Source organism: Balaenoptera musculus, chromosome 11 (genome assembly GCF_009873245.2).
Source record: "Balaenoptera musculus isolate JJ_BM4_2016_0621 chromosome 11, mBalMus1.pri.v3, whole genome shotgun sequence".
Classification (NCBI taxonomy): domain Eukaryota; kingdom Metazoa; phylum Chordata; class Mammalia; order Artiodactyla; family Balaenopteridae; genus Balaenoptera; species Balaenoptera musculus.
This window is the reverse complement of record NC_045795.1, coordinates 100572472-100597977: the sequence shown is the minus strand read 5'-3', so window position 1 is coordinate 100597977 and position 25506 is coordinate 100572472. Positions and strand designations below refer to the sequence as shown.

General features: G+C 56.0%; 1 protein-coding gene across 4 annotated transcripts in view; it reads left to right on the top strand.

Annotated features, from left to right (window-relative positions):
• The window catches only part of SLC6A6 (solute carrier family 6 member 6), a 79818-nt gene extending 54534 nt beyond the window's left edge, over window positions 1-25284 (top strand). For all 4 annotated transcript variants that reach the window (XM_036868343.1, XM_036868341.1, XM_036868342.1 and 1 more), the window contains 9 exons: window positions 4434-4568; window positions 5725-5828; window positions 5961-6085; window positions 9796-9908; window positions 14545-14682; window positions 15622-15724; window positions 16314-16414; window positions 18610-18780; window positions 21424-25284. In XM_036868343.1, the coding sequence (XP_036724238.1) occupies window positions 4434-4568; window positions 5725-5828; window positions 5961-6085; window positions 9796-9908; window positions 14545-14682; window positions 15622-15724; window positions 16314-16414; window positions 18610-18780; window positions 21424-21564 (1131 nt within the window). In that variant the 3' untranslated portion in view covers window positions 21565-25284. The remainder of the gene's footprint in view (window positions 1-4433; window positions 4569-5724; window positions 5829-5960; window positions 6086-9795; window positions 9909-14544; window positions 14683-15621; window positions 15725-16313; window positions 16415-18609; window positions 18781-21423) is intronic.
• Window positions 25285-25506: the final 222 nt, after the last annotated feature.

The window sequence follows — 25506 nt, the reverse complement described above, 5'->3', positions numbered from 1 at the left end:
GGGTGGGTGTGGTTCCCAGAACAATAGCAGGGCCTGGGCCAGCCCGGAGAAGCCAAGACAAACACAGTGAGGCTCAGTGGACTTCCTCAAGCCCCTCCGCCTGCCTGCCCGCCCACCGCCAGCCGGGACTTCCAGCCCTGGCTGCAGACCAGGCTCGCAGCCGCCATGGGGGCTGGGCCCACGGGCAGCAGGACGGTTTCATCCTGGCCATGGCCTCGCTCCAGTGGCTGACCCTGGTGCGGCAGGGGGTGGAAGGAGGGAGCGCCGGGTCCTGGGAGGCTCAGGACCTGAGTTCAATCACTTTGCCTCTCTGGGTCTCAGTTCCCTTTTTTGTACTATTCAGCCTTCTGAGGGTCTGACACTTGGCCCCGAATTTGCTGCCGCTTCATTCATTCAGGAAATTGGGATAATGGCGGCAAATGCTCTGTGGCACGTGTGTGCCAGGCGCTGTTCTCAGTGCTGATTATTAGTTATTAGTTCATTTAATCTCCTGATGCCTGAGGTATGTGTGGCTCTTACCACCATTTTACAGATGCGGAAACAGAGGTGCAGAGAGGTTAATGAACTTGCCCAAGGCCACACAGGTTGTCGTGGCCGAGGTGGGATTTGAACTCGGGCAGCCCAGCTCCTAGCCTCCGTGCCCGTTGCCCGCTCTCCGCCCTCAGCCCTGTGCTGGCCTGACGGTCGTGTCCGATGCGAGTCCCAGCACGTAAGGTCCAGGGAGGTGACACAGAGGCCCAGATCCTCACACAGGAAGTGCAGCTCTGTGGACCCAAATGGCCGTTTGGTCCCGGACGTGAGCACAGGCGCTGGCCTCTCCGTCACCAGCCTCCAAGGCAGCTCTTCTGTCCAGTGCTTAGAAACAGGCAGGGGCGGCCGGCAGAGCCAGACCTGGTTTGGGATTTCAGCTCTGCCCCCATAGCCTACATGACTGGGTGCCAGTCCTTTTCCCCCTCTGAGTCTCGGTTTCCCCTTGTGTGAAAAGAGTAGCGGTACCCACCCCCCAACAGGAGTGCTGTGAGGACCCTCAGGACCTGCCCAGGCGCTGGTCCCAGACCCTCGGCCCCAGGTCTCTGGGATGAGTGACCCATGCTGCCCAGGCCTTCTCCTCAAAGGAAGCCCAGGGCAGCAGGAAACAAGCCCATCTCCCTGCTGCCTGGCCAGCCACCCTCTCCCGACCGTCCCTAGGGAATGAGGAAGCGTTGTCCTTGTAAGTTTCCAGGGCAGTTGGGCCACAGGGCTTTTGGGTCGAGGGCTCAGAGGAGCTACGGAGCTTTGCCAGCAAGAGTGGAAAAATACCACAGCCCGTGGCAAGGCCTGCTGGGCCCCCGCCAGAGGCCCGCTGGTGGCGGCTGGCACCAGCGTCTCCCACGAGCATCCCCGGAGAGTCACCGAGAAGTTGAGAGAATGGCTCTCAGGGGCTTGTCCTCAGCGACAAATTCTGCAAAACAAGGGTGTCTTTCCAAAGAGGTGGCTGAGGTGGCATGACCAGGTGGGCTGTCCTGTTCTGGGTTTGGGGAAGACAGCGGACACACACACACACACACACACACACACACACACACACAAGCCAGCTGGCCTGGACCACATCCCACCTCTGCCACCTACTGGCCCTGGGCCCCCGGGCAGCTGACGTGACCTCACTGGGCCTCCGTGTCCTCATCTAGAAAATGCAGGTGATAATAGTCTTACTTCTTCCAGTTGTGAGTTAACACGCATAAACCTCTGGCGTAGCGCCGGGCACACAGCAAGCACTATATAAGTGCTTGTGAAACGAATTAAATACATGGAAACAAGGGAAGCCACCCCCACCCCGGGAGGTGTCCTGTGTCGGTGACACAAAGCCCTCTGGCCACAGCCCACACGCCAGCCCAGCCCAGGGGGCCCTCAGGCTTTGAAGCAGGTGCCCTCCGCCCTCCGCCCTCTGCCCTCCACCCGGCCCGCTGTCAGCAGCCATTGTTCTCCAGGCCCTGAGCTAGGGGCCGGCAGGCCTGTCGGCAGGAAGGGAGGAGCGGCCTGCGGGCTGGTCTTCTTTCTTCTCTCACCCCTTCTGTGGCTTCCTGACCTGCCTCCACCCTCCGCGTCTGCCTTCTGGTCCCTGGGAAATGGAGGGCTCTCTGCCTCGGGAGAAGACAGTAAGGTGGCTGGGGAAACTGAGGCCCGGGGGAGAGGGCGTCCAGGGAGGGTGTGGCAGAGGCGGAAGGAGGGTGACCCTTTTAGCCTGGGATCCTCAGGAGGACCCGCTGCTAGGGTGAGTGGGGAAGCCGCCCGCTGGGAGGGTGCAGAGGTGGATACGGACCCCAGTCTGTGCAACCCCAGCTGACTCTCTTGGCCACTCCACCCCTCCCGCTGGCAGAGCTGGAGGGAACCTTAGAGCCCAGCTGGTTTTAGCCCCCCCACTTGGCAGGTGGGGAAATGGAGCCCAGAGAGGGGCAGTAACTTGCCCAAGGTCTCACAGCAAGCTTGTTACTGAGCCTGAATTCTGACCTGAGCCCTAGAGCCCTTGGGGAGTCCAGCTTCCCTCTGGTCTTTGGGAGGATTGAATGAACTGCCAGACGTTGAAGGGCTTTTTACTGCCGTGCTGTTGTCACTGGAGGAGGTTCTAGGCTGCCCCCACTCTGCTGCTTAAATGCTGTGTGACCTGTGGGCAAGGGACAGACTCTCTGGGCGTCAGTTTCCTTGCTTTCAAGATGGGATTGGGGCAGGACCAGGTGAGTGTAGAAGTCACTTCACTTGGATTAGCACTAGGCACACAGTAAGCGCTCAATAAATGCTGGCTGGTGGTATTGACTGAAGGCAGCTGAGCCCGGCAGGCCCTGAAATCTTCCTTCTTGCCTTTTTCCAAAGCCCCCTGCTAGTTGTTTCTACTCAAAGGGATGGCGGCTGTCCGAGAACTGGGCTCCATTATGGCAGCTGGGCAAGGTTCAGGGCTCTGTCACCCCCCTGTCGGTGTCTGTTACCTGCCTGAGTCCCAGAAGTGCCTGGCAGTGTTCTGGCACCGCCCCCTCCCACAATGCCACGGGCCTTTCATCCTGTTCTCGGTCTCAGTTTCCTCACCTGTAAAATGGGTACGTTGGCCATGCAGTGGTCCCTCCCTGGGCCCCTGGCCCCAAGGCCCTCAGAAGGGGTCAGGGGCTCTGTGAGCTAGTCTTAGCATTTCCACAGGTCACCACGGACTTTTGCATGTCCTGCACCGCACAGTAAGATGCCTCATGCCTTGGCTCGGGGCTGACCCTCCGCCCGCTGGGTGCAGGCCTTGAGCACGGTGGTGACTTGGAGAAGTCTGGGAGCCCTGCCCAGCCTCAGTTCCTTCTCCAGCGGCAGGTTAGCCAACATACCGATTTGGGGGTGTGGTGAGCATGAAGTGGGCTGGTGTTGAGGAGGCCTGGCTCAGCTGGTGCCCTGCTGAAATATCAGGATTTCACTGTCCATTCAGCCAGGCATCTTCGAGCTCCTCTCAGGTGTAAACCCTGCCTGGGAACTTCCTGTGTTGAAGAAAAAAGTTGGGAAAATCCATCCATGAACTGAGGCTACAGGAGGTATGAAGGCTGGTGCTTTCGGGACAGGAGGAGTAGAGAAAGTAGGGCAGGGCCCTTGGGGATGGAAAGGCCTGGCCTGGGTCATCTCTGGTCCCCACCTTGATTGACCTAGGCCTGCCTGGGACGTGCTGCGTGACCCAGGGAAGGCTGTGGCTGCCTGCACCCCCAAGGAAGTGGAGGCCTTCCCCATCCTCGTTTCCCCTCTCCAGAAGTTCCTGTGTGCTTCCTGCACAATCGCATGGCCAACGACAGGCCGCATTTCTTGCTCAAGCACCTAAGCGGCCACCTAAGTGCCACGCACTGTTTTGACCATGTTACGAGCATCATTCCATTGAATCCTTGCCTTATCCCTTAATGAGGGCCTTCTATTACTCTTATCTCCATTTTACACATGAGGCCACAGGCCCAGAGAGGTTAAGCATCATGCCCAAGTTCATGCAGCATGTGAGGGGACAGAGCGGGGATTTGAACCTACTCTTAACCTGGTTCTGAACCATGAGTCATACTAATGGTGGTAATGTTAGCTGATCTGTGCTACATCCTGTGGGCCAACCACTGGGCATACACACTTAATAGTTTACTCTCTTATTGTGCATTTTCCTTCTTCACTTGCTAGAATGTCAGTTCCATGAGGGCAGAGATTGGTTCTCTGTATTTCCCGGGCCTAGTAAATATTTATAGATTTTTTTCATTGAATCTCAGTACATCTATGAGGTAGGTACTTGTATTATACCCAGGTTACAGGTGAGGCACCTGAGGCCCAGAGAAGGTAAGCAGCATGCCCAAAGTCACCCAGCAAGGGAAACATCAAGCTCAGCTCCAGAATGCCTGCCTTGGAGAGGATGCTCGAGTTTCACAGCAGCGGGCCCCCTAAATCGCTCTCATCCCTTGCAGGTCGTCTACTTCACTGCCACTTTCCCGTTCGCTATGCTCCTGGTGCTGCTGGTCCGGGGACTGACGCTGCCCGGTGCAGGCGCAGGCATCAAGTTCTATCTGTACCCCGACATCAGCCGCCTGGAGGACCCACAGGTACTGCAGGGCAGCCCGGCCTCCCTCCCACCCAGGGCCGGTGTGGGGAAAGGAAGCTGAAGCAGTGTCCGTGGTTCTGGGCACACAGATCTAGCCGGGCCGTCAGCCCTGGTACTTTTCCACTGGGCTGTGGCGGGTTGTTCACGGTGCTCGTGGGCCATTCCGCCTGCGTGTATCTTTCCACATCGAGGACTCCGGAGGCGGGCCAATTATAAAGCTTCTTTAGGTATTGCGCCAGGTAAGGGAGAGAAGTCGCTATGAGCTGTTCTCCTCCTCTGCCACAGTGGCCTTGAGGGCTGCATCGTGGGGGTGGGAGAGTTGGGCTTCCTTGTCTGAGGACGGAATTCAGAGTTGGTGACCACTTAGAAGGTCGTGGCGGGGGGGGGGGGCAAATACTAAACGTCCACCTCCAGGCACTCAGCCGCATGACCGCAGGCAGTTGAAGAGTTTATTGGCCCATCTGGGGATCTGGGGACCTTCTGTCCCCAGGGTCCTCAGCCTTTAGGTTGCCTCCAAGGGCCTGGGCTGCTTCGGGTCTCTTCCCCGCTGTCCTCTCGCCCTGGGCAGGAGGTAGGTGGGAGGGGCTTGACCATCATCAGAGGACAGCTGGGGAGGCAGCTCTCCTGGCCGTCAGGAGCCACTTGATGAAGGTTCTGGAGAACAGCTTTGCCTGCATAATCCATTCGGGAATTCCTCCCCCTTCCAACTCGGGGGTCCCCAGACAATAACAAGTACAATAATGGTAGCAGCCTTGACTTACAGGCTTACCATGTGTCTGGCACTGGGCTAGATCTTAACTCTTTGAACGTGCAAAATAGTGCTGTGGGGCAGGGCAGTGGAGCCCATTTTACAGATGTGAAAACTGAGGCTCCAGGAGTCATATTTACATCATTCCACAGTTGGAATCCAGGTCCCTCTGCTTCAAAAGCCAGCCTCTTAACCCTGATGCTGAGTGACTGGGGGGCTTCTTAGACTTCTGGGGTTCCTTGCAGCTTGGATTCCAGCACAAACGCTCCAATTGCATCGAGAACCTGCATACTTCGAGGCGCAGTCCTCGGGGCCCGGTGGCCAGGGACCCGCGCCACCTCCTCCAGGCAGCCGGCTCTAATGTCTCCTTTTCTTTCTCCTTGCCACCCTCCCCCCGCACCCTTCCCAGGTATGGATCGATGCTGGGACCCAAATATTCTTCTCCTACGCCATCTGCCTGGGGGCCATGACCTCGCTGGGGAGCTACAACAAGTACAAGTACAACTCGTACAGGCAAGTGTTGCACCAGCGGGCCTGGTGGGCCTTAGAAATGATGATGATGTTTAAAGAAAAAAGAGAAGAAGTAGGGAGCGTGGCTTCCTTGTGTTGTGAATTAACTTGCTCCCTGACATATGTGTAACATAGGGACTGTATGCTGCTGGGATGCCTGAACAGTGGTACCAGTTTTGTGTCTGGCTTCGCAATTTTTTCCATCCTGGGCTTCATGGCACAAGAGCAAGGGGTGGACATTGCTGATGTGGCTGAGTCAGGTATGGTGGTATCGGTGGCAGTGGTGGTGGGCACTGCCACCTAGTGTGTAAGCCGAGTACTGCAGGCATGAAGCCAGACCCCCAAGGGGGCTTTGTGGGGGGGATGAGCCTGGTTTCTGAAATGGACCCCCCCCACCAAGACGTCCCCCAAGTATCAAAGAGTATAAAAGCTAAATTTTAAACACTTCTAATTGCGATTTTGCCCAAGGGGCGGCAGAAACATGGGGGTTGGTTAAGTTGGGGAATATTCAGCTCTTCTCATGTGGTCTTTCCCCCTCCCTGTCCTTCCCCAGCAAACTCCTGGTTTCAGCAACAGAAACCACTTCCTAACTCAGGCCCAAGGCAGCCACCAATCGGCATTCCATCACCACCTTCTCAGCTTTGGTTTCTGTATTTTGCACTTTGCTCCCAGCACGCCCCCTCTAAGCGAACCCATTCATTCATTCCACCGCTGTTTCTTGATTTGCTGAGTCTCTGCCCTGTGTCAGGCACCACCGTAGGCCCGGGTGGGGGAGGGACAGGGGGTGTAGCAGGCCACCCTCTGGGACGGTGACAGGTCCAGTTTGGGGGAAGGTTGTTGGGGACACCATCACCCCCCTGGGGTGTGGGCCCCATTGGTGGGGCACTTCCTGCAAGACACCTGCCAGTGGAGAGAGAGTCTTAGAATCAGAGTCTGCAAAGCCTGGGGTCTTAGGCTGGGATCCTGGGGTTCCAGCGAGATGGTTCTGGAAGCCGAGAATTGTGAGGGCTTCAGCTGCTAGAATCCTAGAGCCTCAGAAGCACAGGTGTCCCAGTTCTAAGACGTGCCCGTGGGTGCTCCCGGTCCTGGACCCCAGCTCTACAGCTGCAGGGGCTTCGATGTGGGAGTGCGAACCTTATTCCCAGGGTCCCCAAGGTCTGCCTTTCCAGCCTCTGCGCCCTCCTCCCATCCTGCCCAGGTCACTTGGAAGGTAGTTGTTGCTGTTTCACAGCCTGACCACCTGACTTCCCGCGACCTCTCAGGGGCCACTTGGAGGCAGGTGAGGGCCCTGGGCTGAGGCCCCTCTCAGGCCCAGAGGAGAGCGTGAGGTCCTAATTCCAGGGATCACAGACCAGGGTCAGGCACAGCTGGAGTCCCTGTATGGAGCTGCCCTTGCCCTTGTTGGAAACGGGCTGGTGTCCTGGTTCCCCAGCCAGGGACCCTAGTGTTGGGGGGTTGGGTGCCTCAGCGTCATGCTTTCAGATGTCACCACCGCAGATGAGGCCAACGGCTTGAGACCTAGGGCCTTGCTTGGGCTGGTCAGGGTCAGAGCTGGGGTCTCCTGGACAGGCCCCTCTGACACGAGGATATCCCCCTGCAGCCTACCCATCCCACCGTGCACACATGCGACCTCTGGGTTCCTCTGGCCTCTCAGAGCCCCAGGCCCCGCTTACCCCCTTACTTGGTGAAGATGCTCATTGCCCTGCCCCCTCCTCCCATGCCCAGTGCTGCAGGACAGGCCTGACAAGCCCACGCCTCAGCCCCACAGCTGCCTCCACTGCCCCCGCTCCCAGATCGGACCTTCAGACATAGTTGTCCTTCCCTGAGAGCCCCCAGAGGCAGGCCAGAGCCTGAGGACACAGAAAGTAGTTCCAGAAGTGAAATAGCCGCACCCATGTGGGAGTTTGGCAGAGTGACGAAGGAGAGACAGTTGACATCTCCTTTGCAAATGGCTTTTTTTTCGGTTGAGGGCTTGCAAACCAATTCTGATTGATGGGGAATCGCCAGGAGCATGGAGGGAATTTGGCAGTGGGAGATTATGAAATACGTGAAATAGATCTTTCAATAGATCTGTCAATATATGAAATAGATCTTTCTCTGTGGACAGCTAGATACTTTTATATACGTATTCATCGTCAAGATAAGTTGTTTCTTATTCCCGTCCACTTCAAAGACCTTGTCATTTATTCCCCACGGTGATGTCTGAACAGCCGACACATCAAGGGTGATTATTTCGCTAATAAGCTTTTAACAAGCACCATATTGAGCGAAGTGCGTTGGAACAAGATAATTATTTAGCCGAACGGAGTGCAAATTGCAAATGAAGCGTAGAGCGGGGCATCTCTGCTGCCCCAGGGGCTCCAGCGGCTGCCGTGTCTCCCCGACTTCTCTCTCTAGTTACCGTGCTTTCAGAGAAGGATGCTCAGACCCTCCCCCGGAGGCTGGCTTGAAAAAGGCAAAACTGAAATACAGAAACAGCCATTGAGAAGCTTCAGGGCCCAGCGGGCGGGCGGGGGAGAGGTGGGGTGAGGGCCCCATTTTACATCTGTCTCGCAGCGGCTGGATTGATTTCTCCCAGTGCCGCCTACCACTCAGGCCGGAGCTGCCCTGGGGGGCCCAGGGGGCCCCAGCCAGGTGGAGATGCGGGTCCTACTCCAGCTGGGGCTTTGGGGTTGGGACGAGCACCCTTCCACCTCTTCCGGGGGTTTTCCACCATCGCCTCCGAGGACATGGTCACAGTCACCGTTGGGCTTTCCTCACGTCGGGGGACTCTGGCTGTACAGGGTCTCGCCCTCGCCGCCACGCGTGTGGTCAACGCCGTACGATGTGGTTTCTGGCTCCAATTTATTTCAAAGTTTTTTTTTTTTCATTCTCAGACCATTCATTTGGTTCCTGATAACCTGTTTCAAATATCCTGCCCTCCAGCCCTCCTTATTTCCCGTTTCTTGCCTTTTTTTAATTGTTTTTGAGTTGTGGATTTTGCTCTATTTTTTTTCAGCCCAGGCCCTCCCTGTCTCCTTTCTTTGGCGGCTCCCGACCGTCTGGTGGACCCACAGGTCTCGGTTACAACTCCGTCTTTCCCCCGGCGTCTTCTCTCAGGCCGACTGGAGGCGAGAGGGGACGTTTCCAGTTGGAGGCACCCCCAGAGCTGGTGGGGCTTCTGCCTCCAAATAGTCCGGCCCTCTCTAGAGACCAGAGCCCTTTACCAGGGAAATGGCACCAGCACCCAAGAATCTGAGGAGAAGCCTCGTTGGGGTTCACGTACGGGAACCTGCCCGTCACTTCTGGGGGGAGCCTGAGGCCCCGAGAGGGCGTGTGGTGACCTGACGCGGAGGTGGTGGGCCGAGGACTGGACTGCAGCCTGGGGGGCTCTCCGCCTGGGGTCTTGCCCTGCACTCGCCTCCCTCCGGCTTTGGGCCTTGGCTGTGACGGTGCTCCAGTGGGTGCACAGATGCACCCCCAAGAGACATCGGCCCCGCGGGGCGTGGTTCTGTGTTCTTTTTTCTGGCCACTCATTTAGTGTTTCAGTAGAAAGCTTTTCTTTGCAAACAGGGCGTTAGTAGTCAGATAACTCTAGTAGTCAGGATGATCCCTGTTGTTGCTTCCTTCCAGCAAGCGTTGGTGTGGTTCTCTGGTTTGGGGGGAGGTCCTCCTTTTCCGAGCCGGCAGACTGAGTCCCAGGCTTGGTGCTATTTCCCACCCCATAACCGGTGTCCGCTCGGAACCTGGCGTGTGAGGAGGCCACCTGTGCTGCTGCATAGGAGACAGATGCTAAAACGGGGCCCCGCCTGAGCCCCGGTGCGTCCCACCCCACAGTGAGACAGGCCTGGCCTCTTCCCCCAGGCGGGACCCTGCATCTGGGGCTTGGGAGACCCGCCTCAGACCCGAGTGTCTTGTGTGGCTCCGGGGCTCGGGGCGGCTTGGGCGCTGATGTCTCCCCTCTGCCCCTCCCCATCTTCTCTTCCGTTAGGTCCTGGCCTGGCCTTCATTGCCTACCCGAAAGCTGTGACGATGATGCCGCTGCCCACGTTTTGGTCCATCCTTTTTTTTATTATGCTTCTCTTGCTTGGACTGGATAGCCAGGTATGTACAGAGCGAGGGGATGGCCCCTGGGTGGGACCACCTCCGCCCCCCTCCACCCCCCCGAACCTTGTTCTGGAAGAGCCTCCCTCTTTGTACTGTGAGTGAGCTGGTCACACCCCTTCACACCCCTCTGCAGACCTGCAGCAGCTTCAGCCGGCGAGGGTTCCTCTGGGACCCCAGGAGTGGAAACAGCCCCAGGGCAGCAGCAGGATGTTGTCTGCCCCAAAGCTCGAGTCTTTGACCTCGGCAAGGGGAAACGGACAACCACAGGGTGTGGTCCACAGGGAGCCATGTGTACCCGGCAGGCCAAGGAGGGACATGGCACACAGGCCGTTCGGGCAAGGGGCCAACGCCTCTGTCTAGGGCACGAGGTGGTCACTGGCCAGGCCATCACTGGCAGTCCTAAGTGTGGCCGCAGAAGCTGGAACCCGGGTTGTGTTCTCTGCTTCCTGGGGCACATGGGTCGGCGAGCTTGGCCCCCACGGGGAAACTGATCCTCCGGAGCCTTGCCAACACCCATCCTGCCCTCCGGCCTCCCCGGCTTTCTGCCCCCGCCCCACAACAGGCAGGACTCCACGTATACCATGGTCATTTCCTGTGCTTCTTCACCCCCACGTCCCATCCCTCCAGGGCTCAGGCCTCCCCCCGACCCCCTGGGGATGTCAATGAGAGCCAGCTGGGGGCTGCATCTGGCTTTGGAGTAACACTGTTCCCAGCCCCCACACTGCTCTGTGTCATGGAACACATTTCCTCCCTCCCTCTGAGCCTCAGTTTCCTCATCTGGTAAATGGGTATGATTATACCTACATTGCCTTGTGGGAAATGCCGGGCACAGTGCCTGGTAGGGAGCAGTCAGTGGTGCTCGGAGGACCTTAGAGTGAGCCCCTGGGACACCTTCCCTGGAGATAGGTGTGTTTTCTCTGAGGCCTTCTCGAGAGCACAGGTGTGGCTCCAGGGGTGGGCAGTTAAGGTGTGCAGGGTGGGCTGGCCCTGTGCGCATGGCCACACAGGCCTTCATCTGAGGTCAGTCACTGAAAGGCAGCCTCGTCTGCAGGCTGGGGTCCTGCTGCCTCACAGAGGTCTGGTCTCACCCTGTGAGAGGTGGGGGCCTGCTCCTGTTCAGGAGAGAGCTTTGCCACTGCCCCCTGGGCAGCAGCCTCAAAGCCCGTGCCCAGATGGTCCCCGGGGACTCAGAGGAGGAAAGTCAGGGTAGGAGGAAAGTCTTAGAAGGTCAGGCAGCGGAGAGGAGGTGGTCCGCCAGCAAGGTCAAGAGCAGAGTGGAGGATTTGGCAGAAAGAGGACCAGGATTATCAGAGAAGACGGAAGGAAAACATTTGGGAGACTGTAAACAAAATACTTGTGTGGTTGTTGATGGGCTTGAGCTGTGTAAACAGCAAGAGGACTCCATCCATCATTCCTAGTTAATGAGTTTGGCCTTCAGAGGCCCCAGGCAAATGGCTTTTATAACTTCTTCCAGAGCTCTCAGTGAAAACCAAAGACAAAAACAGAAAGAGGTTAATAAATGAGAAAGCATGACATCTCCATGGGCCCAAAATTGGCCTCTTGGGCTGCGGAACTGCCGTGAACGGGCGGAGGTGGTTATTCATTAGATTCCCCCTGGTTGAGGGTGTGCACCGCTGAGCCAGGCCCACTGCGGCTATTTAGGGAATCTCAAAGCTCTCAAGGCCAGCCTCGCAGGGAGCCGGTGCTCTTCTGCTTCAGAGCATGGAACTCATGGCACTGAAAGACCTGCCTAATTGATGTGCCGGGAAAGGGCACGGTGCGATTCGAACCCTGGGATCTCTCCCTTGCATCTATGTGCTCTGTGAAGTCAGGGATGTGGGGGAAGGTTTTGCAGATGCCAGCGACCACCTCGTACTGCACCAGCAGTGATAGGGGCCCTGCCCTGCGAGCCGTCCACTCGGACCAGGCTTCACGTGTCATGTGTGGCAAAATACACAGAACACAAAATCAACCATCGTAACCATTTTTAAGTGCCCAGCTCAGAGCGTTAAGTACACTCACGTTGTTGTGCAACCATCCCCACCATCCATCTCCAGAACTTTCTCATCTTCCCAAACTGAAACGCTGTCCCCACTAAACACGAACCCTCCCCCCTAACCTAGCTTTTATGCATCAGCTCCTTAATGCACACAGGGTCACGATGCCTGGGTACAGCTGTTCCCCAGAGCCGAGAAAACTGAGGCTCAGAGAGAACTGGACCTGGGCTGAGGCCGCACCCAGTGGGTTAAGGACTGGAGTCACGGCTGCCTGTCCCCAGACCCGCCAGTTCATCCCTGCTAGTTGGCCTTTCCTTTGAGTTCCCCCCAAAGAACTCCGTTCTTTGGACATGCAGGGATCCACAGCCAGTCTCAGGCAGGGGGAGCGTGAGCCTCGCTCATTAGAGGAGGGAGGGTTCCTAGCATTTGGGGGGAGCGCTCTGTTGGGCTGAGGGGCCCTCGTACCGCTATGTGTTTCCCAGGGAGAGGGAGTAGGACCGTCACCCACACGGAGGCAGATGCCTGTCGCTAGCTGGCCTGCCCGAGGGGGACACAGTCTGTGAACAAACAGCACGAGGAGAAGAGAGCTGGCTTCCCTCTCCCCCAGGAGCTCACCCATCCAGCCCCTGACGTGCGTTAGCAGGAATCACCCCGTTGCCAGTCTACTCTAATGATTTCCCATCTTTCTCATCACCCCTGTTGAGGAGGCAAGATGCTCCCATTTTACAGAGCAGGAAGCTAGGCTCAGAGAAGTCAGGGTCACACCACTATTAAGTGAGGGAGGTCTCGAGAGGCTGGTGGAGGGGGTGAGGGCTGGGGTTGGTGTCCCCCACAGGTGCAGTGAACTTGGAAACAAGGAGCTTGTGCTGGTGTTGGCCCTGACTCTCAGTGACACTGGATCTTCCTGTCTTTAATTTTCCAATCTCAAAAAAGGAAAGAACCTTTGTTTTTTTTGTTTTGTTCTGTTTTTAATTAATTAATTTATTTTTTACCTTTGGCTGCGTTGGGTCTTCGTTGCTGCGCGCGGGCTTTCTCTAGTTGCGGCGAACGGGGGCTACTCTTCGTTGCGGTGCACGGGCTTCTCATTGCGGTGGCTTCTTTTGTTGCAGAGCATGGGCTCTAGGCGCGAGGGCTTCAGTGGTTGTGGCACGCAGGCTCAGTAGTTGCGGCTCGTGGGCTCTAGAGCACAGGCTCAGTAGTTGTGGTGCACAGGCTTCATTGCTCTGCGGCATGTGGGATCTTCCCGGCCCAGGGATCGAACCCGTGTCCCCTGCATTGGCAGGCGTATTCTTAACCACTGCACCACCAGGGAAGTCCCAGAACCTTTGTTTTTAACTGCTCTTCAAGCTTAATGTTTGAGCTGTGGGTCTGCTATAATCCAGTGGCAGTTTAGGCTCAGAACCCCTTTGGCTGACACATCAATCAGAGGTCAAATCATCAGCCCCCTGTTCTCTTTGGACCCCTTTCAAGAGCCTCTTGATCATCTTTTCCCTGAATTTCCAGCCCCTTTGGGCACATGAAAGGGACTTGCTCCTTGTGTATGTTCCTCGATCCTCCCGTGATGCTTCCCAAAGGAGTCAGCGGTTGGCCATGTCTTGTAGGAAGGCTGGGGAAACCTCCTTCCCAAAAGCCTCTCCCAGATGAAAGAGCAGACAGGTTTTAGCTTTTTAACGTTTAAAGGAGTCAGATGGCCTCAGAGGGTATGTTGGTTGGCAGAGCAATTTGGCTGTAGCCACCCCAATTATAAGTGCGTCTGCGTGCCCTTTAACTCTGAAGTGTACCTCTAGACTGTGCTACGGATACTTGTGCACACATGCCTAAAGACAGACTTGGGGGAAGAGTCCTGCCCAGGTCAGCAGCCGCGGAGGCTGGACACCGTCTGCAGGGCACTGGTTAGATCCATGATGATAAGCGTCCACAGGATGGAGTTTTATGCCACCATTTAAGAACCGAGGCAGCTGCATGGACTGATGTGGGATGACCTCCGGGATAAATCATTAGGTGCAAAGATGAGAAGATTTAGAAAGATTGAGGGTCACCCTAGAAAGTTACCCATGGACTGGCCTTTTCCATCAGCTGTTTTACCTTTGGGAGCCCAGGGATGGGTTCTTGGGGTCACGGGCAGCATTTGGCTCACACACATGGGCCTGTGGGCGTGCACGCACGTGTGCAAAATCCCCCCACGGACCCACGATCCCCACAGGGTTAAAAACCACCATGTGAATTGGATGGGGAACTAAGGCCCAGACTTGCCTGGGTTACCACCCATTGGTCACGTGCTGCCATGCGGCCCTTTGTGCCAGGCCCGGCCGGGCGCTCAAGGCCCAGAAATGATGGGGCACCGCCCTTGGCTTCAAAGATGACCCAGACCAAAGTGGGAGGTTGCCGCGTCGATGCACGCGCGCCCGGTGGAGGGTCAGCACGGGCCTCAGAGAAGCGCTCAGGGCCGCAGAGGTGTGGAGTATTTGGACAGCTGCACGTGGCCCGCCAGGCCTGGCAGGCCAGCGGGCAGGACTAGTCACCACACGGAGCCCAACGGTGTGGACTCTACCCCACAGCCGACCTCGCCGGGGCCTTGTCTCTCAGCTGAGGGGCTGCTGGACCTCCGCCACTCACCCCTCTCCTTTCCTCCCCAGTTTGTGGAAGTGGAAGGACAGATCACGTCCTTGGTTGATCTTCACCCATCCTTCCTAAGGAAGGGTTTCCGCCGGGAAATCTTCATCGCCTCCATATGTTGTGTCAGCTACCTGCTGGGGCTGACCATGGTGACGGAGGTAGGTGGCTCTCTCACCTGGCATGAGGGGCCTCCCCTGGCAGGGCCCTTGGTGCTCTAAATATGTTTCAAAGGTCAGTTCAAGGCCACGCCACCTCCCCGCTCCCCCCTGTGGAGGCAGCTGGGTGAGAGGTCCAGGCCTGCTGAACTCCCGGCCACCTTACTTCAGGGGTCCTGCCCCACCCAGGGGCAGCAGGAGGCAGCTCAGGACCCAGCACTTGAGCCAGACTCCCTGCCCCACTTCCCTGTTACCCTGGCAACACAGTGGCCACCCTCTGCCCTCTGTCCCTCCTCATCCCCAGAGGCCTGAGGAAGGGGTGCTTCAGCCGAAATCCATTTTTAACCACAGCTCTGTCCCCCCGCCCCCCGCCCACTGTGTGCAGTGGCCCTTCTCAGGCCTGCAAGGGAGGCGTGTGAGCGTGTGAGCCTAAGCCCGGGCCCAGGCTGATCCGCCCTGTGCCCCTCACCCATCTCTCCAGCACAGGGTTACAATTGCCCCCAAATTTGGGGTTTCACATCACCGATTGTCCTTACCAGAAGTAAACATAAATGCTTTTCTCGAAGTGTCTGTAAGAAACACCCCCTGAAAGGCAGACCACAGGTTCACACACTGAGCAACGGGGTCTCAGTGAAGTCTTCTGTGTTGGCCACAGTGAGTGTTAAGCCCCTCCTTTGGAAACAGACTTCAGAGAACCCATCATTTTTTGCTAAGAAAGACATGTTTTGCTTTCTTTTCTCTGTGTGTGTGTGTGTCTTTTTAATTAAATTTGTCAAACATGAAGTTAAGCGTCTTTTTAGACATGCATCTGGTCCTCACACCCTCTGCACTTTTTTTTTCCCTTGGGTTTTCTATTTCTTATTGACAGGCCAGATCTCTTTATATATTGAGGGAATGAGATGCCAAATAACAAATCCACCTTCTCTGGTTTTTTCTTCGCAGGGTGGCATGTATGTGTTTCAGCTCTTTGACTACTATGCAGCTAGCGGTGTATGCCTTTTGTGGGTTGCATTCTTTGAATGTTTTGCTATTGCCTGGATATATGGTGAGTAGAGATGTTTGCATATCTTACTCAAGTCTCTCCTTTGGGCTTCTCTATCTAGAAGCTTCAGAAACAGAATTCTAGTGGGAATTTCATTTTGAGTCAGACACAGAGGCGCTCCCTGCCTGGACTTTTCCTCTCAAGGCCGCCCCTTCCAGCACAAATAATCTGACTGTAGCCACACCGAAGATTCTCCCCATGCTAAAGGTGCGAGGTGTGAGTGGATGCTTTGACAAACACAGAATTTGGCCATGCAGGGGTCTGTCTTTGGTGAACCACTCTAGGGTCCAGGAATGGTCCATTCTGACTTCCTCGAGACCTTGGAATGGCCACACCGGGATTTGGGGGTCTGCGTAAAGTTGCCAGAAAAATACCGGGTGCCCAGAGACATGTGAATTTTAGATCATTTCAGATAAACGTCTGCCAACACTTGGGTCTATGTGGTGTGGAGATGCAGGGACCTGGATGAGGCCCTGGAGACACCCCCTCCCCACCACCACCCCCAGGGCCCTTGAGCCCCTGCTGTGCTGTTCCCGGGGCGGATGCTGCATCGGACACCAGGTCAACATCTGTCTGCCTCTGTCTCTTGCAGGCAGTGATAACTTTTATGACGGTATTGAGGACATGATCGGCTATCGGCCTGGGCCCTGGATGAAGTACAGCTGGGCCGTGGTCACTCCGCTTCTCTGTCTTGTGAGTGTCCTTCCGCGCGGCCGTGGTCAGTAGCCATTCCTCTCCGGGGCTTGACAGTTTCACCTGCTGACCCATCGTTCACTCAGCATCTGCTTAGTGCTGGCCTCTGACAAGCCTAGTGACAGCTCTGCTCGGGGAGGGGGCCAGGCTACTCCGGAGGGTTCCCTGTGAAGCATGAGTAGGAGCTTGTCAGGAGGAGGGAGCAGGAAGGGCACTGCTGGCAGAGGAGCGTGAGTTGGGCACGTCAAGAAATTTCAGGGGCTCCATCACTGAGTACATGACCTTTCCCCAAACCCTTCCAGAGTTCATGGGCACAGTCAGGGTCCCTGATTAAGTTGAGGGGCCTTGGGGAATGTTGAATGGAGACGTCATAGACCCTGGAAATGTGGTGTTTCCCATGGAGGGCGGGGCTCGTGCCTGGAGAGGGGAGGTCCCAGCAGAGAGGAGCCCTGGGCTCTCCCAGGAACAAGGAAGCTTAGTAGCCGCCAGGACCCAAGGGCAGTGATGTGCACGTACCCCTTCGCACCGGGGTTCCTGCGCCTGCCTTCTCAGGATGTGGCCTTGGGGCCCAGGCACCCGTTAGGCTCCACTAGGAGGCTCTGGCCCAAGGGAGGTCCTCTGCAGCAAAAGCTGCTTCCCTGCCGGTGTTTGAAACCTATCGTGAGCTTGGAGCTAATTGCAAGGAAAGATGTCTGCAATGCTGCTCTCAGCTCAGACCGTGGGGAGCACAGATGGCAGAAATGTTCCTTGTGTTTAGGAACCAGGTACCGGGAGATAAATGGGCCCTCCCCTCAGTGACCTCTGTTTCCAGGCCTTTCCTCTCAGGGCCCCAGTTCCTGCATTTGTAAAACAAGGAGACTGACTGATGCGGGGCTGAGTGGCAGCGACCGTCTTAGGTTGTTACTTTATTACTGAGCGCGGTCTCGGCCTTTTCATCTGAGATGCAGAGTTCCCCCACAAAATTAAGGAAACTGTGGCAGCCCATAACCACGATCGGGGAGTGCATTGTTGGAGGTGAATTTAGGTGGGTGCAAAGCCCGTGTTCTCATCCTCACTTAATGATTTATTTGTGGGCAACTCCCCTCACCAGTCTGACCATCCGATTCCTCCTCCCTCCCTCCCTCGGGGACTGGATAGGTGAGAGGCTGCATTCCGAGGTGGCGTGGCGGGAAGAGGAACGTGACACAGGCAGACACGCTGCTTCCTGGGTTGGGTTGGGAGAGCAGAGCTGCCCTCCCTTGGGACCCTCCCCCACTAAGCTTCACCCCACACGTAGGACAGCAACAACAGGGCCAGGCATACAGTAGGTGCCTAATGAAGAGCATTCCCCCCACCCCCTCACCAATTCTGGTTTAGATAGGTTTGTCTTCCCTTCAAACCCCCCTTATTAGATAATGAAGGTTTAAGTCATTTTCACTGGGTTCTACACGGAGAGGCTGTAGTTCTGACCAGAAGCAGCCCTCCAGCCAGCCTAGAGTGCAGGCTTTGGGGCCAGAGCTCACCCCACCCCACCCCGATGTTCCTGGATGGACAAATGGCTTGCGCGTGGCTTAGGCTGGACCCCCAACAGGGCAGCAAGGCCCAGGTCCACACCCTGCCTTGGGGGCTGGGCCTGGGGCTCAGAGGGAGGTGGAGGGATGGCAGTGGGGGAAGGGAAGCTGTGTGCCCCTGGAGCTACACCACATGTCAGGGAAACAGGGGAATGAGACAGACACACCTCCCGCTCTCATTGACTCAGGCTGGGTGGGGAACGAGTAATTGTGACCACGAAGAATCGCGCTTTCCGAGAAGGGAAGTGTGGGCACCTGACTGAGCCTGGGCGGGGCCTGGGCAGGACCATTAGTGCAAATTTAGGATGAGGAGAAGGTGAGCTCAAGAGAGGTTCCCAGTGAGTGGGAACAGCCTGCCCAGAGGCCCCAGGGCAAGCGGCTGAGAAGCTGAAAGGAATTCCAGGTAGCTGGAGTATAGTTGCGGAGGAAGAGGCAGTGGGTAGGTGACAGGGAATTGCCGGCCAGACAAGGACTTTGCATCGCGAAGGTCCTGGGGAACCGCAGAAGGGTTTTGAGCAAGGAGGCGGCTTGATCAGGTTTACCCTGGGGGCGGCCCTCCTGCACCAGAGGGAGAAGGGTATGAGCCCCTTGGGTGGAGCCTGCCCTGGTCCCAGAAACCCCCTGACCACCCCCGTCTCTCCACAGGGATGTTTTATCTTCTCTCTCGTCAAGTACATACCCCTGACCTACAACAAAGTCTACGTGTACCCCAACTGGGCCATCGGGCTGGGCTGGAGCCTGGCCCTGTCCTCCATTGTGTGCGTCCCCTTGGTCATGGTCATCCGCCTCTGCCAGACGGAAGGGCCATTCCTCGTGGTAAGCACTCAGGGCCCCGAGTCTGGATTTGTGGTGGGAGCAGGATGCTGAAGGCCAGCCAGCTCTCAGTTTGCTGTGTGACCTTGGGCAGGTCACTGGCCCTCTCTGAGCCCCAGACTCCTCACCTGCCCTGTGGAGTGGTTGAGATTGTGGGCAGGAGAGTGTGTAGTGGGAAAATGGGCAGCAGTGACACATTCAGGGGCTGGGCTGGGGGCCGGAGAGGTGGTGGTGGCTTTGGATGCCAAGATAAGAGCCAAGGCTTCACCTGGGAGCAGTGGGGGCCAGGTTTCCCAAGCAGTGAGACAGGAGACAGGAGCTCATGAGCAAGGCTGAGCTCCAGCCAGAGGCCTTCCCTGGCCCTGGAGCCAAGTTTCAGATGAGCCCAGCCTGTGCTGGTGTTCCCCTCGCCAGACCTGTGGCCCCATCTGCTGCCCGACCCTCAGAAGCCACCTGTGCACCGAGCAGACCCTCCAGCTCCCAGGCCCCTGTGCCCGCCAGTCTCCTCCCTGCGCCTCCCTCCCGCCACCATCCTCTCAGAAATTCCTCCAACAATCCTGGAGATTCCAGGCCCTGGCAAAAGTCGGGGCTCTTTCCAAGAAATCCTTTTCTTAGAATCTCCCTTAACCTTTGGGCTTGGGCTGGCTCCAAGACGGCACTGTTTTGTTCTGGGCTGTTTTTATTGTTATTCTCTTAAAAATCTGGAGCCAGGATGTCCTGGGGCCCTGGCTCCTCTTGGGCTGGGCCGGTTTCCTTGTGGGCAGGGGATTGGCCTGGAGGTGTTGTTGGTGGGGAAAGATGCCAGGCCGGGCAGAAGGAGACCAGACCAGCCTTCCCGAGACAGAGGAAGTAGGCAGGGGTATGCCAGGAGGAAACCATGAGGCTGGGGTCTGTCTGAGCCAGGAGGACCCTTGGGGTGTTCCTGCAGCACTGGACCCATTGTATTTTCTCAGAGGACGCAGGGAAGGACCCCAGTATTCAGCCAGAATGCTGATTGGCCCTATCGTTTGTCAAAATGCTGAAATACTGGGCCTGGGACAGACCCAGGCCCTCCCACAGGAATTTCCAGAATGTCCCTACCACCCAGAAACCAAAGGGTTAATTGAGGGCACAACAGGGGGTGTTGGATGTCTGTCCTGATTGCTCAGTGCCCACAGCTATACCCAACAGATCACTGACTTGTGTCTCTTCAAAGCCTAATTTTAAAATATTGTTCCATCCCAAGTTTAGAGGTTTGGGCAGAGTGGGGTTGGTGTAGGGGAAGGATTCGAGTCCACCCCGAATTCACAACCGGTCTTCACCCCCAAACCTGACCATTAACCAAAGCCCCCTCCTCTGAAGGCAGCTGGCCGCCATCCACCTGTCTTCACCACGTGCCCCTCGACCACCTACCTGCACAGGTTGCCAAGGGGTCCTCCCAGCCGTGAACTTCTCTCTGAGCTCCATCCTGGGAGGATTCCAATTATGTCTGCACCTCCTGCAGAAACGGGGCCCCAGGTAGCTGCCCGGGGGTGTTTGCCTCGTGTCCCCCGTTCGGGGCGCACACCCATTGTACAGATGTCCGGAGAGAGGCAAAGCGATGAAGGGGGAGCAGGGCCCTCCCCTCCGGCTGGCTTCCACCCTCGCCCTGTACCTGGGGCCTCTGGTCTGGTTCCTCCAGGGCCCAGGCAGCCAACCCAGGTGGGGAGGGGGACTGGGGAGCTGGGGCTCGGGGGAGGCGAGCACCATCGCAGGATGCAGTGTGGCTCTCAGCTCTGGCCCCGTTTTCAAGGAGATGTGGGCCTGGGGTTGCCAGACCTGTGGTTTTTAAAGAGCAGATGGAAGTCGGGATTTTCAAATGAAATATCGTAGCTTTTAACAAGCAGCTTTTAAAAATTGTTATATACCTAAATTGAATGTAAATGCTGAGATAGAGGGTTTCTTGTTAGCACCTGCTTCCTACTTAAGCCTCTGAGTGGACGCTTGGCGGGAGGTGGGCTGGGAGGCGGGAGCTCTGAGTTCAAGTCCCAGCTCTGCTGTTGCTTTTCTGGGTGCCCTGGGGAGGGCTCTTTCCCTCACTGATCCTATTATCTGGCAACCTGGGGAGGACAAACTGCCGCGTGCCTGGCAGTGGTCCAGCCTCTGGCCCCTCTGTTGGGAGGGGCAGTGCAGACCCAGGCAGTGGTCTCCAGGCCCTCAGGGGGGAAATGGAGAAGGCAGGACATGCAGCTTGTGGGAGACGGAGGTTCTCCTCGGGGAAAGTGGGAGCCATGGGAGGCTCAAGACACTTACCCAACCTCAGGCATACAAATTGCAGAAACTCAGCTGCTTTGCAAGTCAGAGAAATAGGGGAACGGGAATCACAAGGAGGTGTATTTCAGCTCCATGGAAGAAAGAATGGGGAAAGAGTTTAGAGGCGTGAGTCCCCCTGTCCCTGAGGTGTGTAAGCAGGGCTTGGCCAAGGAAACTACCGGCGGGCACTCTGCCCTCATTCAGGGCCTGGAGGGACCTTAGTTCAAGTCCTCTATTTGTCAGTGGATGAAATGGGTGGTCCAGAGAGGGTACTAGTTTGGCAAAGGCCACACAGCACACTGGCAGGACCCGAGGTGAAGAGGGAAACCAGGCCCGCTGACTTGCCTCCCCGTGCCTGTCCTCTTCTTTCTCCAGAGACTCAAGTACCTGCTGACCCCGAGGGAACCCAACCGTTGGGCCGTGGAGCGAGAGGGGGCGATGCCCTACAGCTCTCGCATGTCCGTTAACAGCGCGCTCAGGAAACCAACCCACATCATAGTGGAGACCATGATGTGAGCTCTCTCCCAGTCGACGGGCTGCTTTCCTGCTGTTTACTAACATTAGATTCTTATAGGACCAGGTTTACAGAGCTTTATATTTGCACTAGGATTTTTTTTTTAATTGTCACAGAAAATGTTTGTGTGTCTGTGTGCGCGTATGTGTGTGTGTGTGTGTGTGTGTGTGTGTGTGTGTGTGTGTGGTGTTGTGTGTATGTGTATTTTGTTTTGATTTGGGGATATTTTGTACAAAAAGAAAACCCACGGGCAGCTGTCCGGGGTGAGGCAGAGCTTTCATATGGAATTAGATGTATTTTATGGGAACTTGGTCAATTTTTCTTCGTATTTTTTTTAACATATAACTATGTACACACGTAGAGATTGTCCTACACTTTTACCACTTGAATTGATCTTGCCAGCAATAGATCTTGTTTTCAAAAGCAATTCTTCGGTGCTGTGTAGCTGGCAGACAGTTCTGCCCCCAAAATGCAGGGTGGAATTTTCCTGGGACAGCAGACCCATTTTAAAGGTGTAGTACCTTACCAACCTGGTTCAAGTGAAGCAAACAGCTATCTGGCCAGACCCCGAGGGGCTGGAGAAAGGAAGGCTGTCGGGAGACGCCTCACGACACTTGTCTTAGCCAACAAGAGAGATGCCAAAATAATGAACCAAGCCCTCAAATATAAAGGGACTCAAAGCCCACAGATGAGGCCCAACAGGAAAAGTCTGATGCTAAGAGCGCCGGGAAGCACTGCATCAAGAGCAGAGTCCCTTTTACTTCGAGATTGAGGGGGGGATCATCAGAAGGACTGTCAGAAGCATCCGTCTGCGAGGGAGCGGCGTCCTTCCTGGAGCGTCCCAGGGAGCGAGTGGAGGCCGCCCAGCAGGAGCTGGGGGTCTCAGGGCTGCAGACCTCACACAGATGGGGCTGTTGCCTGGATGGGGATTCCGATCAGGTCCTGCTTGTTCCCCCAGCCAACCTCTCTCGCAGCTGCCTGTAGGGGAAGCGTGACGTATTTGGTGAGGGGCGAGGGGTGAGCAAGTGGACCAAAGGACGTGGCCCCAGGCGCCCGGGACCTGATTTGGCGGAGGGGGCGGTGCTCTTCTTTCCTCATCTCTCCACCCTCAGCTCTGTATTCATCTCTCAGAGGCTCTTGTTGAAGACCCCAGCCCGGGGCCGCCCTGGCGCCTAGCAGGGGGTGCCAGGAGCGAGCTTTCATTGGGGCCAGGTGCTACCCAAACTCTCCTGCAAATTCAGGCACAAGTACGACCCACGCTGGTAACCTGGGAGATAAGGAAACTCTTTATTCCCCCTTCCCCGCAAAAGCTGGGGTCGGGTACACACTCTGTGGGGATCGAGGTCAGGAGGTGAGTCAGGGTTGTTCGGGGGCAGGCACCCCAGAACCGGCGTTCCTCCCTGAACCAGGACGGAAGGCACTCCACCTTTAAAATCCCAAGTACGGACACGCCTCCACCCAGCCCGCATTTGGATCTAAACTGTGCCATTTAAACAGAAACTTCCAAGTTCAGGGTCTAAAGTAAACTGAAACGTGGTCACGCGCAAACGGCAGTGACTGCCTCGGGGGTGTGGAGAGCGGGATCTGGCTCTGGCGTTCAGAGCAGGAGCTCTCTGAATCCTGGGACCCCCTCCCCAAATCCGGGCAGGGGGGGTCTCGGGTGTCCCCCTCCCAAGGGGCAGAGACAATTCTGAACCTCTCATCTTTAGCAAGCATTCACAGTCCGCTGTCTCCAAAACATATACCCTGCCAAACAGCACCCAATCCTATTCCAAACCGTCAGCAAGTCTGTGTGCCTGTTTTATGATGCATTTATGGTTGCTACTGTGTCTGATTTGATTGTATTGTTTTTGGTTTTTTTCCTAATTTTATCAAGTAGCAATGTGACCTGTTCTCCTTTGTCTTACGGAACTTTAGTAAACTAACCACTGTCGATGACTGGGGACAGGTTACTTACGTGCGGGGGCGAGGAGGGCCACAGTGTTTCGGGTTGGTAGGCAAATTGAAACATTCTGGAAATGGCCCAAAAAAGGCCCCTTCTTCTAAGATTCCCAGACCAAATTCTAGACCAAAGACACATGCAGACCAAGTCCCCAGGCCCCGCCTGGAAGGACGGTCAGCCATTTTCCCAAGCCTGCTCCTCGCCCTTCTCCCGGAGCACCTGTCTCCACTTGTGACCCTCCTGTCTGATACCCTAGCTCTTGTGTATCAGCAGAACTCTGCTCTATGAGTACAGTGTGTAATGGTGTGTGACTTCTATGTCTCCACATAAAGGAAACTTGTCATTGGAGCTCACGACTCTGGTCCGCCTGTCTCTGGGCAGTCCCCCATCCATGCTCTGCCTGGGATGGGTTGGAAATTCTGATGCTCGCAGCCAGATCTGGAAGGGATGCAAGAGAGAGGTTTAGAGGATGTTTTTAGCATGCGGAAATGGGTAATGGCCCCAGGATAATCTCACCTGGGGAGATGCTCTGTCCAGCTGGGCCTGGGCCCTGTTAGTCCCTATGGTGGAACCGCACGGTCACTGATAGAGAGGCTTCCTGGGCCCCCCGGTCAGCACCCTCGTTGTCAAAGGGGCGTGTTCTCCCTGAAGACCAAAGACCAGCCTTTATGAAAAGGGACATGCTCCGTCCCCAGAGTTCAGGGACGCGGTGAGCTGCAACCCACCCTGTGACCACGCTCATGGGCCAGCTGGATCCCAAGCTATGGCTTAGTGGGACGGGAGCAGCGGTCCACCCGGCCCCCTCCCCTCAGCAGCCGTCTGGAAGCGAGGCACTGAGACGTCTGTTGCACCACAGGAAACTGAGGGGTCCAGGCAGAGCCCCTCAGACAGGATTTAGCCTGAGGCCACGTGGGAAATTCCCAGGTGGCCGGAAGTGGCCTTGGATGATTTCTGGGCCATACACAGCTCCCTCTCTAGCTCGGGCCCCACATTCTCACCGCAGATCCCCAGCACACCCCAAGACGGTGGGGAGACAGAGGGGAGAGGGAGCCCCCCTCAGCCTAGCCCAGAGTGTTCTTGTGTCCCCAGGTGCCACCGCACTGTGGTCAGGGCCCCAGCCAACGTCTCCCAGCACTACCCCTCCAGCTGGGGCAATGCTTTGGGCAGCCAGTGCTCCGGCAGGCGCGCCTCCCTTCCGCACCAAGCCTCAGACACAGTCTGGGAAAGGACCCAAGAGAAACCCCCTCAAGGCGGCTAGAGGTCCCATCCAGCCCTCAAACCCAAGGTCAGGTGGGCCAGGCAAGGCTGTCCACGTGGATGCTGTGAATATCACTGTGCAAAAATCCAGCAAGCACAAACCCACAAAACAACAAAGCTCAGACATCAAAACCTGGAGAGGGGTGTAGGTACCCAGAAGCCAGGAAATAGCATTCCCCCCTCCTCCGTGCTCCCTCTCAGTGCCAGGCTTTCAGACTGCAGCTCGGAAGCTGGCTTTCATTGTTCTCTTATGGGTGTCACTACAGACTGTTCTGCCATGTTCCCTGAGGGATTGGAGCATCTTGTTATATACTTGGCTTCAAATTGAGATGTTGGCTTAATTTTTTTTTTTTAAACCCAATTAATTTTCGAATCCCTAGCAACTGTGACTGTATTTAGCACAAGAGAATGCTGAGAATGTGGGTCTTGCTTCCTTCCAGAAATATGTCTGGCTCACCAGAACTTTTTTTGAAACTTCAAAATATTTTTAAGATATTTTAAACTTTTGTAAAAAAAAAAAAAATCAACCAACAAGAGACTCTTCTGAGGAGGAGCATTTGTATTTGAATAAAATCCTTGGTGTGTAATTCAGTCTTGCAGTATACAAGCTTTTATGTATAAATGTTTTCTGATATGAATCCCTGTATTTTGCAGGGGTTTTCTCTTCCTCTTTGGCTTTTTAGATAAATATGTATACCTATATTTTAAATTCATCTTTGCTTTTTTTTTTTTAGAGGCGTTTGTA